This window comes from Neolamprologus multifasciatus, chromosome 12 (genome assembly GCF_963576455.1).
Source record: "Neolamprologus multifasciatus chromosome 12, fNeoMul1.2, whole genome shotgun sequence".
Lineage (NCBI taxonomy): Eukaryota > Metazoa > Chordata > Actinopteri > Cichliformes > Cichlidae > Neolamprologus > Neolamprologus multifasciatus.
The window spans coordinates 30663881-30681341 of NC_140450.1; the positions used below are offsets into that span (position 1 = coordinate 30663881).

Sequence of the window (17461 nt, forward strand, 5' to 3'; positions counted from 1 at the left end):
AAAGCTCACTGTTGTGTTTGAGGGGCAGAGAGAAATGAAGTGGGGCCACAGCCAAATGACTGTCCTCCGGTGTACCTGGAGTCATCCATTCTAGCGAGAGGTGGGCGGGGAGGGTGTGCGGGGCGGGGGGGTGACCTTGGACACAAGCAGCAAGATGTACAGTGACAAACACGCACAGGATACTGAAGGCCCTTCTCACAGATGGCAGATACTGGAAGGCCCAAAAACATAAGTGCTCTGACTGATTTGGCTGCTGTGATCAAACCACACCATGTGACAGTGAGTAGGCAACTGCAGAGTGAGACATGCTAGCAGACAGACATGGAGACCCTGGCCACATCATTACAGAATAATGTAATATTTTATGAGTGGCAAGTGGAGCCAAAAAAAATAAGTTATTTGATTCTCCTTTAAAAAGCCTGTGTATTCAGTGTAACCTAACTTCCTTTGGTCACAGTTACAATTTACAGATGCCCTATAAATGTGTCAGATGTTACTGAGAACAGTTATGTGACTGTGCCTGTTAAAAATGTAGCTGTGCAGAATGGGAAGACAGCGAGCTGGAGCATCCAGACAACTAAGAGCTTAATTTTAAAGGGAAAGTTAAAATTTAGTTCGGGTGCAGTCTTGTCACTTTGTTCAACTGTTAAACTTAGAGGTAAGAGGCTGTCCTCACAAAGACAGCCAAATAAAAACATGGCTCTGCGTGCATGTATGGCGCTACTCACAGACCAGGCAATAACAAAAGGCAATACATCAAAATTTGACAACGGGTCGTCCAAATGACATCAACCATGGCAAGGTTATTGTGGTGAATAACAGACAAACAGATGAGCATACAGAGCTTTCCTGAATTGATATTTGACAGATATTTCAAAATTGTTTATTTTTTAAGTGTTATTATTTTTCACGAGTGCTCTTCTGATGCCCCAATTAGTACCTTGATTGCTAGTCATAATTTACCTACAAGTTAAAAAATGCAAAGCTGTGACACCACGAGTGCAGTGGGTAGCACGGTGACTGTCACTGTGGTAAAAAAGTGCAGACAGCCGTGTAGAGAGTGATGCTTTTGAGATTGTAAAAAAGCAGGACCTTTAATGAATACTGAGGAGGCTACACCTTAATTTGAGAGTAATGTAGTAATACTAGTAGTACATATAGCATGTAATCTGTCTGTGAAGGTTCTCAGTCATCCAGGTCATCGTAGTCGAAGGAGCTTGCAAAGAAAAGCGTCTGGACTTCTTTAAGTTACTTGAAGACGTTTCACCTCTCATCCGAGAAGCTTCTTCAGTTCTAAGGTCAAATGGTGGAGAGTCCCAGATATAAACCTAGTGGGAGTGTCCCCCCACAGAGGGACAAAGGGACCCCCTGATGATCCTCTAATCGCCTGAGCCAAGGTGTGGAACGCCCACTCACATCCTGGGCCATCTGACCTCAGGAATTCGCATGATAAGGTAGGGCCAGGTTTCACAATGAACTCACCCGAAACTCTGGTTGATTGGGACCCACACCCAGTTCCACACCTTGACTCAGGCGATTAGAGGATCATCAGGGAGTCCTTTTGTCCCTCTGTGGGGGGACACTCCCACTAGGTTTATATCTGGGACTCCCCACCATTTGACCTTAGAACTGAAGAAGCTTCTCGGATGAGAGGTGAAACGTCTTCAAGTAACTTAAAGAAGTCCAGATGCTTTTCTTTGCAAGCTCCTTTGAATAGCATGTAATCCAAATTCTGAAAATTCTTCTTAAAAATTACTTTTAAGGTTCGTTTTTCTGTCAGCTTCATTCTGTAATTTTGTCACCTCTGCTGAGCTGAGTAATAAAAATCAATGTTGCACTAAACGTAAGGTTATCATTACGCTGTTATTACAGTTTTCATTGAGTAGTTATTACAGTATTAAGTCATGCTCCCGTGGAGGTACAAGCAATGACTGCCTCATGGTGTTCAGTACCATAGCTAACTCCCTGACCTTTGCGGAGTGCTGAGAGTGAAAACAACTCGCTTCACTCTGTATGAGTCGCAGTGCTACAGTGAAACAGACTCCCTTTGTAAATGTAAGGTCAAATGGAGGTAGGAGGCTGGCTGCGCTACGTCACCTGATGTAACCTGATACAGGAATGTCTACTCCTGCATACTCGATATAATGACCACAGGCGGGGTGAATAAATACACTCGATATAAAGAAATAGTCGTTACCCTGCAAACAAATGCTTTTTCTTAACAGCAGGTGTTGGATGACAGCAGCCTTTGTTTTTTGTTTTTTTTGTTTTTTTTAATTTATCAGTCTTTGTTCTTGAACATAACATAACTCTTAGTTGACTCTATTTGCTACTTGAGAGAGTTTCCTGACAATATATATCTCACAAGACCCTCCTGGGCTTGAATTAAGGCCTCGATATAAAAGGTATAGGTCAGAAAATCAAACTGAATACATCTTCAAAGAAAGCTATCTTTATCAAGGAAATAACTCCATTCAAAGTGTGTGAGAGTGTATGTGTGTGGGTGTGTGCATGTGTGTGGTGGTGCAATATCAAGCAGGGGACTTCAAGGAAAAATGGAGACCTTTAAAAGTCAGTTGCCGCCGTCGCTATTTCTCTGACGCAGACTTTTATCTTGTATTCATTGAATCTGTAAACAGCATTCTCTACTCCTGCCACAAGTGTTTCTCTGATCTAGACTGAGATTGGGCTGCGTTTTGCTGCCGTCTCCTGCAACAAAGAGCAATACAGTACATGTGCCCTGCGTGGCATTGAAATAACAACTAAATAAACACGCAATATGTCTTTCCTCTGCTCTTACTTACTGTCTTTCCCCCCTTTTTCCCCCCATTGGCCTCATCAGACCTGCATTCCGCACAGAGCCAGACTTCAGTTGGGATTTTAATTGGCCCTCCACAATCAACAGCAAAGCTCCTCAAGGATGTGTTCGCTCCTCAGCCAGGCTACACTCAAGGACCAGTGCTGGGTTTTGAAGTGGCCTCACGCAGAGTTTTGGAAACCACTCTGAGAGCGTAGACTTTGAAAACCAGATAAGAGCCACAGGCTATAGGGTTTTATGCATCTTGTATCATATACTGTTCCACCATATCTATCTATGGTAAGAAAATTACTTTTTTTCTTCACGTATGCATGATCTGTCTCTGCGTGTACACTTAGAGGCCTGGTCCAGTGATAGGGAATTGATCTCTGGGGAGGGATCTTGGAAGGGGGAGAGATAATTCTAGGAGTAACACCGGTGTTTATGCTGCTGCCGCTGCTGTTGTTTGTGAAGATGCGCATCTCAGGTCTTAGTGGGAGACTCACCTGGGGCCTCGATAAGCTGTTTGTAGATTCCCAGGAACGCAGACTCTGCCTCCTTACTGCGCTTGTTCAGAGCAACCACCTGCAGGGGAGAAGATGCCATTAAGGAAAACACGGACTGATAGGATCCTGGCACACGACTAACTCACAATGCACAGAATATTTGCACTGCAGGCATTAAATTGACGCTTTTACACAGAGCAGAAAGCATGCAAACTCTCCTATTGCTCGCAATAAATGAATGGTAGCGAGAGCAAAGGTCAGCCTCACAGCATCCTGCCGATAAATCAAACATTTCTGCTTGTCTTTTATATGTGCATGCCGGAAAAATGCTGCGTGGCTTCTACTGTACATAATCTGCGACAACTAGATACAAGGTATAAACTACAACTATGTCCTTGCTGTTTCACTGCCAAGATGCTACATGTTGCGAGGTGACATTTGGCCTGTTAAATGTAGGTGCTGGTGTGTGCGAGGAGACTTGCCAGTGGCCTCCATCACCAGCAGCACTCAGCACCTGCTATCCTTGGCGCTGCGGGTGATGCAAACCAATTAACGATTCATTAGGAGGGACAAAGAAAGTGAATTAGCTACCACCTGGCCCCATGGAGAGGGCACCTGCACTAGTGGGTATGTGGGTTACTCTGCTCCCAGCTCCCGCTAAGACCTCGGGCCTGTTTTCGTAAGTCAGAATCTGCCTCTCCATGTCCTCATGCAACAGTAAATCAGATCAGGCTTGTTCAAATGGCCCCCCACTCCAAAAGCAGATAGAATTCAAATTATTGTCATCTATTGTCCGTGTCATTTCTGTCACTGTTGATTACAGACTCTGTCGAATTGGCTCAATGGACTCCACAACAGTGGGTCAAGTGTGCAGCATGGCTAACCCGGGGCCCCTCCTCGTCAGTACGGCTGCACTCGAAGGAAAAAAAAAGAAAAAACATTCATTTTGCAAAGGCAGAAAACACTTATGAGAATGGTGGCAATGTGTTGGGGGCGGTTTAGTGGGGTTATAAATAAGGTGTGTGGAAAACAGCGAGGGACGCAGAGCCTTTGATTTACTGGAAATGGCTGGTGTCTTCCCCAGGGAGGCATAACGACAGCATCATGTTTAAAGAAATATCATAAAGATCAGGCAAATCCCCCCATCACTCCCACTTGGAGCAGCTCCGAGGAGTTCATGGAAAATGGAAAAGGCTGGAGCCCAATCAATACAGATGCAATAGTCTGCCGCTCTCAGTCAGCTGCCTGCTACACTATGCTGTGCTGTTTCACTCAGCTCTACCCATATTTAACCCTCCCACCACCCTCCATTTGCCCCCCTCCTCCCCCAGTCACCCGTCTCCCCTGTCCCTTTGGAACATGACATTAATGTTGGCATGTTGGCGCACAAACAGTGAAAATGCACGAAGCTCAATGGCACCATAAATAACGTTCCGGCTTTATCTTTTGCTTATGAGTACATCAACAACTGAGCTGCTTCAGCTGAGGCGGGCTTTATTCCCAATGATGAGACACTGTTTTTATGCTTGCTTCCCGAGGAGGAGCAGTTTGGTGACCCAGAGCTTGTTTTTGAGGCAGTAAATAAAAAGTCTCCTTCTCCTCTCTTCAGCGTGACAATGAGCAAACCAACAACACCACTCTGTGACACCAAGACAAACTATCACCAACCTGAGCTTACACCTCATCTACATGGCAACTACAGCAGGGTGGCTGATCCCACAGCTAGTCATCAACTTTTCACTGACAGTCTGCTGGCTGGCGTGCTTTCCTCAAAGCATATACATCAAATGAGACTCCCAACTGCATATGTAAAAAGCCCGAGCTCCTTGTGAAGGCACCAGCCAAGGCTGAATCTTCCAGGGTCTGCTGGCCCTCCATCATCCTTTAATGAGAGAACACGAAGATTACCTTCACAATCACACCATTAACCTGCCTACAGACGCTAGCAAAGACATCAATCACACGCCCGTCTGATGCCTTCTCACGTTAGTGTCCGCTCTGCGTAAAGACACCCCCACGCAAATCTGCCTTTCCTATCATCAAAGCACTTTGAGGTGTTGTGCATAATCACATCCTCAGGACCACGATAATCCACCTCCAGTCAAGCACGTGGGATTTTCGAGCCACAAGTCTAACTGATATGAGCATATGGAGCTGGTGCACAGGGACCAGCATTTGTATGATACACCTGGGATCACAAGTACCTCAGCCGATCAATGTTTATGATGACATCACAAAGATCCAGTGCCAGCTTTAGTTCACAGTCTGCTACTACAGTATTATTATGTTGACTACTCTTTGATGACACTAAAATGTGGAATTGCTTCTTGCATTTGCATTGTTATACCATGAAAACACAGGTGAGCTAGGCAAATATTACCAGAAAAACCTGTCCAAGACTATCCTGAACTCCTGCATAGCGACAAACACAACAGTATTATGGACAACCTGCTATGTTTAGGAATGCATTAGGACATTTGAGAAAGGTTAGAAGTATAAACATGAATAATACAGCTAAGTTTCTGCTTTGTTAGCTAACCCAAACTTTTTCTAGCATCCTTTAAATATAGAGATAAATGTTATTTGACTCAAAATTATGTTTGAGTCAAATATCTGTGTTTATGCTGCTGATTTAACTTTGCTTTGTAACTTGCTAACGTGCAATTTCATTGTTACCCAAGTTTTAGCTTAGATTTTAAACTGCCAGATATGTCACCAACGTAATATGTAGAGGTGGGAATCACCATACATCCCACGATACGATATTATCACAATACTTAACACACGATACGATATTATTGCAATTTTTAAAAAATATTTTGCGATATTCAGATTCTGTACATAAAGGTAAACTTTATCAATATTCATTTTATCTAATATCAAAGTCTCCCACTCAGTCTTTCTCTCATTTCAGTTTTATTGTTGATAAACTGAACGGTTTGTATTACAGTCTAGTCCAACTTAACTGAATGCAACCATCTGGTACAATTATAGCTATTCTGAACTATGCAATTTATGAAAACTATGCAGCCCCTTCAGCAACTGAAGAATTTGAAAGTAAATTAAAACCAAATATAATTTTACATTAAATAAAAAAGTTTTAAACTTAATTAAAATAAAACATGTCTTAAATTAAAATAAGTAAACTGTCATGTTTATTGCTGCCAAAAAACAAGTTAAACACATTTGGATAGTGAAGGAATGTCAGGATTCTTGCTCAGAAAAAGGATCAACATGCTCAGTCCACAAAAACTTTTTTTGTAACAAAATATCGATTTCTGCTGTCCCTGTATCGATACATTATTAGCAAACAAAATATCACGATACTACACAGTATCGATTTTTTCCCCCACCCCTAGTAATATGTAACTAAAAATTCTGCTTTGTTAAATAAAAATATATATTTTGCTCGTACACTTTAAATATCCATATGAATCACATTCTTTTCAACTTAAATTTACATTACACATCCAGATGAACAGAATCAACTTTTTGGAGCTCAAAGGAACCATTATCTGTTTAATTTTACCAACGCTAAAATGCTGTGGAGAATTGAGATCATCTTGATTCTTTTATTTTGCTGCTGTTGTCCTGTTGCATAACCTACGTTCAGTCAAGCTCTATCTGTCAGACAGATGGCTTACATTTGACCCAAGAATACATTGGTATACAGACAAGTTCATGGTGGACTCAGTGACTGCAAGGTGCCCAGTTTCTTTGCTGCCAAACAAGCCCAAATCATCACCACATCACCACTGTGGTTGGCAGTTGGTATGAGCTCTTTGTGCTAATATTCTGCATGTTCTTTTCACCAAACCTAGAACTGTGCATTAAAGCCGAACATCTCCACTTTGGTCTCGTTTGTCCGAAGGACATTTTTCCAGAAGTGTCACGGTTTGTTCAAATGCAACTTTACAAACCTAAGATATGATGCCATGTTGTTTTAGTGAGAAGAGACTTTCTCCTGGCAAGTGGCTCCATAGTGTATGATTTACGCATTTGCCTAACAAGTTAAAGACCCCGATTCAATCCTGGGAGCAGACAAATCTCTTGGGGGACACATCAGGAAGTGAAGCTGGCATAAAAATCTGCCAGATATGCAGGGAGCTACAGCTGTGGTCACCAATTGTGATTAGGGGAACAGCCAAAAGTAGCTGCTACGACTACTAGGCGCAAAGCCATAATTGTTCATCCTCTTTTTAATTTTAATGTTATGAATTTTAAAACGCTAACCGAGGACTGAGATGTAAGTGTGAGATGTAATGTTTGGGGTTTATTTAGTTTCTCTCAGCACTGCACGGTTTAATCTCAGGGTGAATTTGCTGGAACATTCACTCCTGTAAAGATTGGCATCTCCTTGAAGGTTTACCACTTGTGAATCATCTCTCATTGCAGGTGCTCAGGACTGCAACCTGTCTGGAAATGGCCTTATAACCCTGCCAAGATTTTGAATGGCAGCTACAGTTGCTTATTTAAACTGATGTTTTCCTCCTTGGCATTGTGTTAACACACACACACACACAAACAAACTGCCCAAACTTGTGCTTTTATAATATCATGATATTAGTGAAGCTGTAGCAGCAGTGTGGAGAAAATACCTTCACACTGCTCTTAAGTATCGGATAGCTTGTTTTTCTTAATCCTTCTTTATTTTTTTGGTCTGAGGCAGTTATTCCGGGCGTGTTGTTGGTCTCAGGATGACAACAGCTTGCCAAAAATCAGGACCTGTAAGAACAGGTGCAGCTCAAGGTAGGCCTATAACTACCAAATCACTTCTCCTCTTTTGGCTGTGTGATATGGCTCTTGCCTTGGGTTTGGCTCACATTTCTTTCTTTGTTTTCACCCATTTCATGATTAAGGATATGGCTACCAAGGGAATGGGCTTGGCCGCAGGTTGATTTTCCAAAGAGGAATAAAGCCTGAGGCAGAGCAGCAAAAGAGAGACAAAGGAAACCTGTTAACGCTCCTCCATAACTCTTCACGCAGCAGCGGAGTGGGCAGAGCACAGCCTCTGGGACAAGGCTGCTGGGAAATACTTACTGATAAGCCTTTGAGAATACTTACAGTGCCCACTAGTGAGTGTCTATGTGTGTATGTGAGAAATAGCTAGCATGTGCTGAAGAGAGAGGAATAAATAAAGGAGAACAAGTCAAGAATGAAGTAGAGGAGGCAGCATGAAGGGCTACTGAGCAATGCTGAGAGAGAGAGACAGAGAGACAACAGAAAAGAGAGGTTCCCATAAAGAGCGCAATTAGCAATTATGCAGTCATCAATTACAATTATCACAACTGGTGATTATGCAATTATCACACTAAATCATCGTTTCCCCCCTCTGCCTTACCAGTTTGCCACCCCCTGTGATTTGGTTGTTTGAGGATGGGTTGTGATGATGCAGGTGATTAGAGTGTGCGACAATGATGGGGGTGTTGGGCGGGTGTCAACGCGGAGAGTGTGCAAATAAATGTGTGAATGCTTGGAGCATGTCTGCATATGCATCTGTGCCTCCGTGTGAGCAGCGTGCCATTTCATTCTCTCCGAGTTAGTGCGTGCATGTGTGTATTCGCGGATGCGCCGCCTCCATCTCAAGGTGAATGTGGTCGTCGCTGGGGGTGGTTTGGGGACAGAAAATGTATGGTTCCACAGTCCCTGAGGCCTCTAAATTACCTGTCATCTTCCCCATGATGCAAAGGTCAGCGCACAATCAGAGGGAGTCCATCCTACTGTGCTGCTCACTGAGCTCCAGTCCAGCCCACAGGCTGACAGGATGTCACAACAACCCCGGTCCCGCTCCATGCTTATTAGAACAAAACAGTGGGAAGCCCACTACCACCACAGCACCACTTGTCACCAGAATTTCCGGAAGAATCTGCTGGATATGTGACAAATATTTGCTCCTTGGAGCTGATACAGGAGATAAGCCAAAATACGATCGATATTATTCTTTCCTGAGATACATTTCTATAACATATATTCAGTATATAACGCCCAGTGATTGTTTGATTTTCTTTTACATTTCCAAACATTGGTTTTTGTGGACTGACTTCTCCCAGTCTGCAGGTAATACTATTTTAGGGGTGCACTTGTTGACTACCACTCTGGAAATAAGGTGACATTTACCCGTGGCTGTGGCTGATAATTATCTGTGCTATGCATGTTGTTTATAGAGATACCCAGCGGTGCATCCCTATAAACAACATTCATTCTGACCTGTCCTGAGTAAAATTACTTTGATAAAGTATCTCATAGTGGCTTCAATGCAAAATTTCTTTGTTTCCCTAGCGCCAAAAAAATGAATAAATAAATAAATAACCAAAAACTGGTAAACAAAAAAAATATTGTTATCATCCATCAGCCAAATTGTTATTTCAGGCATCAGCACCTGTGCGGATTTCCTGGTCAGTGGGTCCTTCATCTGTAAATCATCATTTAAAGCCAGCAAAATTATTCAGCATCTCACTCGGTAATTTATAGCTGAGCATTAAGGAGGCCTTAAATAAAGGTCAAAAGAGTTAAAATAATTTCAAGATGACTTTTTAATGACTGACTGGTCACAGGAATGCCTCTGTGAAACACCGCAATATTTCGATTGTAAAAGACAATTCAAGGAGGAAACCTGTGAGTTATCTGCTTTCAGTTTCTTTTATGTGATCTGTATGTTAAAACAAAAACAAATGCAAAAAAAGAGAAAACTATCATCATTTTCTCCTCAGAAGCAGGAAAGAGATCTGATCTTAGCCATGCAGGCCCAGCACTTGTGCAGCTGTCACTGCAGGCGGTTGTTTTGCTTTGAGAGTAGGTTCACAGGAGAGGCGGGAGCGTAGAGATGAGTTGGTGAGGAGTGACTGATGAGTGGGTGGAGGAGAGAGTCAGAGGTAAACACTATTGCAATACAGTCTGGACATTGAGGGACCCGTGTACACCCACACATGCACTCCCACGTACACACACACACACACACATATACATCAAGTTGCTCTCATTCAGCCTGTGTTTGAGGGCAGATTTAATCATGGTGACACCCATCTTGGAGTGGTGGTGGCAGCATGGCGGTGGCTGCAGCCATCTCTGGGTGCCCGGTGAGATGAGCAGTCAGAGTACTGACACACATCTCGTCGCCACGTCAATTCCAATCAGCGGTGCCTGTCAGTCAATGCGCCGCGCTCACAAAAGACTGACGCTGCCGCCACTCAGCCACGGCGGAGCTGCCGTCTCAGCCAAATAAATGGCCAAAGCTGACCAAACCAATATTCTTCTGAACCACTTATCCGCTCCTCATGTGAATACATGCTGCAACAAAAGCAATGACAAATTCAATGTGAAAATTTGACACCATTCATGGTAGCCTGTAAGCCCAAGGGGAGAGGCTCAACTGTATTGGAATAGTTGAATGATATTTGAATGGTACAATGAATGGAGGCAGAGTAGGACCTTATAAAGTGTACACCAGAAAAAAATCCAATATAGGTTTCAAGACCCTATTAACCTGAGGAGAAGAAGGCAGAAAGGTTTTCATATAGCATTTTACAGCTGCTACTGGATTAGGCTGTGGTTATATACTTTTCCGTGTCCTCGGGTCTCAACTTAGTCATCAAACAGGGAGTTCAAGGGTCTGTGCAGATGTTTGAAGGCCAGCCTTTTTTTAAAGACTCATCAATAGAGAATTTACATTAGAATGCACCAACTATGCATGTGATCCAGTTGGCGGACATCGAAGAAGCATAGCACGAATGACTACTTGGCTGTCGGGGCGTCTATAGTCTGCATCCACAATGGAGTATCATGTAGGCTTTAGCAGGCAACCCTGTACAGGAAGTCATGCTTTGAGCTATATCCTAACGTCAGCATGCTCACCGTAATGTGAGAGAAACTGTTTGCTGGGGGCTTGTTAACATTAACATACATGTTAGCACTGATAACGTTCACTACCACAGATATTTTATATGGCAGTTAACAAAAAAACATGTCTGAATGATGAGATATAATAAGCCTTGTTAGGTTTTAATGCTCAAACTCAGGGACTGAAACTGAAGCCAGAACTACCGCAGTTCCTTGAATAGTCCCCCCAAAATTAAGTGTTACAAGGAACAAATTTAAAGCAGAAAAACCAAACAAAATAAACAGGTTTATATCCTAGTGCAAAAATTTGTGTTATGAAGGTTTTTTTTTAAATAACTAATCAATTTAAATTATTCTGAGGCACAGGTGTCAAATTCCAGGCCTCGAGGGCCGGTGTCCTGCAGGTTTTAGATGAGTCCTTGATCCAACACAGCTGATTTAAATGGCTAAACTACCTCCTGAACATATCTTGAAGTTCTCCAGAAGCCTGGTAATAAACTGATCATTTGATTCAGGTGTGTTGACCCAGGGTGTTATCTAAAACCTGCAGGACATCGGCCCTCGAGGCCTGGAGTTCGACACCCCTGTTCTAAGGCTTAAAGTTATGCATTATTTGAGGTTTCGCCACTTTTACAGGTGTGCTGACACAGGTGTCTGCGGCTGAAGCTCAGCTCGGCTTTACATCCACTAATTCAATCCATTGCACCTGACCTCTCAACTCTCTCGGTGCCATTTGGAGCATTTTTAATGGAATTATCTGACAAATATTAGAGCCTGCTGTGCAGTTAATTATACAGAGCAGCCCATCCAAGAAATCTGTGCTCCAGTTTTCCTAAGTAAATTCTACCATTTTATATATGTTACTCAGTAATAATTAGCTTTTTTCTTTGAATACAGGTCTTTTCACACCTATTGCCACAGGTGTATAATATCAAGCACCTACCCATACAGTCTTGACGTTCTAATGAGCCATTTACAGTTTAACTCCACATTAAATTGTAAATAGTATTAATACAAAGTGCAAACATTTAATAACGACAGCAACTCATCCACAAAGTGCCAGGTCACGCAAACTTAGGCTACGTTCACACTGCAGGTCTTAATGCTCAATTCCAATTTTTTGATCAAATCCGATTTTTTTGTCTGCTCGTTCACACTACAAATAAAATGCGACAGCAAACGTATGGGCTCAAAATGTGGTCATAAATATTTTGTACTTGTAAATCGGTTTTGTACTTGTAAATCAGGATTTGTATGTGTAAAAAAAATTTGTGTGTGTGTAAAAAAGATTTGTATGTGTAAAAAAAATTTGTGTGTGTGTAAAAAAGATTTGTATGTGTAAAAAAAAATTGTGTGTGCGTAAAAAAGATTTGTATGTGTAAAAAAATTTTGTGTGTGCGTAAAAAAGATTTGTATGTGTAAAAAAGATTTGTGCGTGAGTAAAAAAGATTTGTGTGTGGACTTAGCCAAAAAAACCGCTGCAAGTTACAAGTACGAATTTTGACCCTATTTTTCTTCCTTTCATCTGATTGGTCAATGTCATGTCAATCACAAATGTAACAATCCAATCAGAGAACAGATGGGTTTGGCTGTCGGAGGGGCGCTTTTTTTGAACTGCAGGTCTTTGAAGGGAATAAATGCCCTTTTACATGCCAACCCAGCGTTTTCCTTCATCACCACGAAGGAAAACAGTCTGTGGTCGTCAGAGTTTGGTGATTTTTGTGTCACAGGTCTACGTGTTTAATATAGGAACTTCCACAGCCTTTTCAACAGCGCTGCGGACCGCGGGGTGGGGGCGGGCAGTGTTTTGGAAATGACAGTCTTCATTACAAAGCTTTCTTCGTTATGAATTAGCATAGATGTTTTTATTGAACATTTGAAGAACTAGCAAAAAAACCAGAAACTCTTGTAGAGGACATAAAGTCAGAGATAGAAAAGACAAGGAGCAGGTGCATCTAGTACAGGTAGAGCTGCTGCAAAAACCCACAGAGCTCAACAGCCAGCAACAAATTCTGGATCCTTTGCTTTTAGTTAGCAGTTAGCATTAGCAGCACATCCTGCGTCAGATGTGAAAGGACTTTTATGCTGCGCACTGTGACTCACAGCAATGGTCCCGGGTCAGCCCTGACTTTGTGTTAAACTAATCCTAATGTAATAATGGTATTTCTAACCACTGATATACCACAACTTTATCCTTTATATTTATATATATTTATATTTATATATAAATATATATTTATATAGAGATCCTCCAGCTTCAACCTGTATTACCCTTCAAGGACCTGCAGTTCAAAAAAGCACCCCTCCGACAGCCAAACCCATCTGTTCTCTGGTTGGATGGTTACATTTGTGATTGACATGACATTGACCAATCAGATGAAAGGAAGAAAAATAGGGTCAAAATTCGTACTTGTAACTTGCAGGGTTTTTTTTGGCTAAGTCCACACACAAATCTTTTTTACACACGCACAAATCATTTTTACACATACAAATCTTTTTTACGCACACACAAATTTTTTTTTACACATACAAATCTTTTTTACGCACACACAATTTTTTTTTACACATACAAATCTTTTTTACACACACACAAATTTTTTTTTACACATACAAATCCTGATTTACAAGTACAAAACCGATTTACAAGTACAAAATATTTATGACCACATTTTGAGCCCATACAAACGCGCTCTAGTGTGAACGCTCAAAGCGGCCCGCATGCGCAAAAGAAGATGTCACACACAACGCACTCTGTTTAGACCCAGAGCAAACTATTGTTTGACTGATGGCCCTTAATATAAAGACTTCGGACTTCACATTTCCCAATTTTTGCTTTAAGTTATTTTGTTATTTACATAATAATGTAGATAACCTAATAATTATCCTCATTTCTGTTTTAGAGGAGCGGTGCTTCAAAGGATAGTTGCAGATTTCTGTCAGAATCTGCAGATTATGCAGTACAAATAAAATGGTAACGTTTCTCCAACGCTGTCTTCCCAGCAGTTTCACTGGATGGCCAGGAAGCGTTCGCGATGTCTTATCGGGCGCTGATAATTGGCTTCTCTCTTGTGTCAGTGACGTAAAAGATTTAATGCGACTTGACCATTCACACAGCAGTCGCTTTCTGAAACATCGAATATGTATCGAATTCAGTACCACATACGAAAGTGACCCAGATTGGATTTGAAAATATCGGATTTGTGCCGTTCACACTGTCATACCATGATCGGATATGGGTCGCATAGGTTCAAAAAAATCGGATTTGATGCACTTTCGCCTGCAGTGTGAACATAGCCTAAGAGCGGTGTCGCTGAGTGCTGAGGCACATAGTCACCGGCGCTCAACTGACTCAATAACTGCAGGGCTCCAGCCCTCCTCTGGCTTTAACATCAGCACAGAAACTGTCTGCTGGGAGCTTCATGGTTTGGGTTTTTATATCCACGCAGCTCCTGTAGGTGTACCGTGGCCCAGTACTTTTGTCCATATGCATGTCTGGGCAATATGCCTACACAGGGCCAGATTGATTGAACGCAACAAACCACTGTGTGAGCACAATCCCCAAATAATGCTTATAGTTGAAGTTAATTTTACGAGTGATTTGCAAAAGTTGTGTTGTTTTAGTTTAATTTTAGTTTTGCGTTGTTTAATTAGCAGCAAATAGCAAGTTGCAAACATTATTTTTTTCCTATTTTTGTGCCTTTTTTGCAAATTTCAGAAAAACTCCCAGAAACACATATGCAAGTGGGTCAGCGCATCTTATTAGTATGGTTTGCTAGTGTTAGCACTCCTCTCACCCAAACAGGCTTACCTCTACACCTGCTTGGTTCAAATAACCAAGATGGCGACAGCCAAAATATTAAACGCAAGGCTTTAAAATAAAACCAATTGACAACCTCAGGATGGCTACATTAATCTTTTATATACAATCATATATAAGATTTGCCAAATTAGTAATTCAGAATCATGCTAGATATAAAGACACATGTCATCCTTTGAAGACTTAAGGTTTGCATCTAATAGTTGCAAGATACTTCAGTTGGAGCCTAAAGGTGGATACACCAACATCATTTTCTCTACAGCAGCTAACATGGCTAAAACTGCAAATCTACATATACTGTGTAAGAGGAGAGAGACTTCAGGTCAATGCCCCAGTGTAGTATGCTGATAATGACCCAGACAGAGAGAGAGAGAGACAGCAAACCTCTACAGATCAAGGTGGGGCTGACGTAATCCTGACGGACGTGGCACGTGTCGCTGCATGAGAGACAGAGAACATGGCACGACATTAAACCGAGATCAAAGGGCCTGCTGTCTCCGCTAGGCAGCAGGTGCCTTCTGGGTACCCCCCCACCCCCACCCCACCCCAGTCATCATCAACAGGCGGTAGAACCACTGTTTCCCACCCTCTCAACAAAATTCAAAAGCACCAGCCTCCGTACTAACACCTCAAAGTCACAGCAAAGTCAAAGTCAAGAGCCGACGAGAGACAAACGGAGAAGAGAAAACAAATCTTTTTTGAACGTCTTTGTAGTTCAAAAGACGGGAGTTGTCATTTTCTTTGAGTTTGCTCTTTCAAATGTTTCAAGCACCGAGTGACCTAAACCTTGAGGAAAGTGTGTCTCCTGAAAATGTATCCATCACGGCATGATGGGAGGGAGCGCGGGCGTGCTGAGGGTAAGATGAAGGCACCGGTTGATGTGCTGAGAAGGAGGGCTGCGAAAAGTAGTAATGAGTGCACCTGGACTAGATTTCTGTGCTGGGAGAACTGTTAAGAGGAGAGAAGAGAAGAGAGGAGAAGTGTAGGTAAGGGCTAATTATAAAAATAAAGTGCCCCCATTATCCCGGCACTGTACTGCCCTAGTGAACAGAGCTACAACAGATGGGGTGTCACGGGTAACTGTGCCAATGTGAGCCAAAGCCCTGGAGTGGATGGACCCTGGCAGGCCGCTGGTGGAGCAGCTCTGGTTAAGGGGGAGGCACAGCTGCATATCTCGCCCCCCCAGACACATGTTGACAGTGTTTCTCTAGCCCTGCCTACACTAGTCAAGGTGAGACAGCATGACACGAGAGGAGAGGGAGGCAGCGAAAGAGGGAGTGCGAGTGCTCCTCTATGATGGATAGCGCTCTCCAGCCACCTCTCCTCTCTCTCCCTCTTAGAAGGCTGGTGACTTTCCAGTGAGGCAATTATCATTGCGGAATGCATAATAGCCTAATTAATTACAGGTGTCAGCGCTGCCTTTGTTTCAGCATGGAGGAACATCATGCCAAAGCCGCATCCGCTAAAAAGAACAGCGCTGATGAACGAGCCTTGAACCGCGGTTAGAAGAGCGCAGCTGACAGAGGAGCGAACGGTGTGGAGCTGGCTTGAAGTCTGCCAAACAATCCGGCGTCTGTTGCAGGCAGAAGACGGATCGGAAACACATGGTGCAGAAATTAGGTCCATTATTTGCTTGATAAATCTGCCGTTGTCAATCGCAAGGGCTCGGAGGAAGATCTCAGGTAGGCCCCGCGTAGGACAGCTCTGCGGTTAATTTGGCTCCAAATAGAGGAAGAACGAGAGCGACGTTGGTGGCGGCACTATCAACAATCAAACGGCCCCCTTCACCCAGCCTTCCCTGACAAACACGCCGTATCATTTGTCCTGTCAGATTTGCCGATCTCATTCATTGTAGTGAAAAAGCCGGAAAGTAGACAATTGCCGGAGAAAAGAAACGGGACCTGCGAAGGAGAGGAGTGAATGATGGGGTGACTAGGGAGGAGAGACAAGCACAGAGATTTCTGCTCCTCTCCGCCGCAGCTAAACACAAGCATACATTTGTGCAGAACTTAATGGAACGTCACATTTAGTGTGCCAGTGTGAGCGTACTGTACAGCCCGTGTGTGTATCGGTGTGGGGGTCGTGGTGGTAGGCTGATAATCCCTCCACGCCCCCAGGCAGCGAGGGCTCATTGTAGAGTACATTGAGCCTAATAGAAGCAGGCGCTGCAGTTGTATGCAGCTTTTTTCTGCTCCCACTATGAGAGGAGTTTTTACATAATTAATGACTGTTGATGTTTCCTAGGTAGTCGCCCGGCAAATTCACTCCAGACTCGGCTGCCACCATCGTTGGTTCCACAGAGAATGAGCGACAGTAGAACAGACAGCTTACATTACAGGCATAAATAAGGCAATTTTGTACAGTGTCTTCAGACATTACTGTGAGGGGGGTTCAGGGCCAATGATTCGACTTGCTTCAGAGAAACGCTCAGAAAGAGCTTTTCTGTGTCTCCGAGTCTTCCGAGAATTTGCGCTTGATGCGAGTAAAACTACTTCCTTTAGTGTT

The 17461-nt window shown here is 42.9% G+C and overlaps 1 protein-coding gene across 4 annotated transcripts in view; it reads right to left on the reverse strand.

Moving 5' to 3' along the window:
- Positions 1 to 17461, reverse strand: part of cux2b (cut-like homeobox 2b) — a 103147-nt gene that overhangs the window by 28856 nt on the left and 56830 nt on the right. For all 4 annotated transcript variants that reach the window (XM_085181380.1, XM_085181381.1, XM_085181382.1 and 1 more), the window contains one exon: positions 3304 to 3382. In XM_085181380.1, the coding sequence (XP_085037506.1) occupies positions 3304 to 3382 (79 nt within the window). The remainder of the gene's footprint in view (positions 1 to 3303; positions 3383 to 17461) is intronic.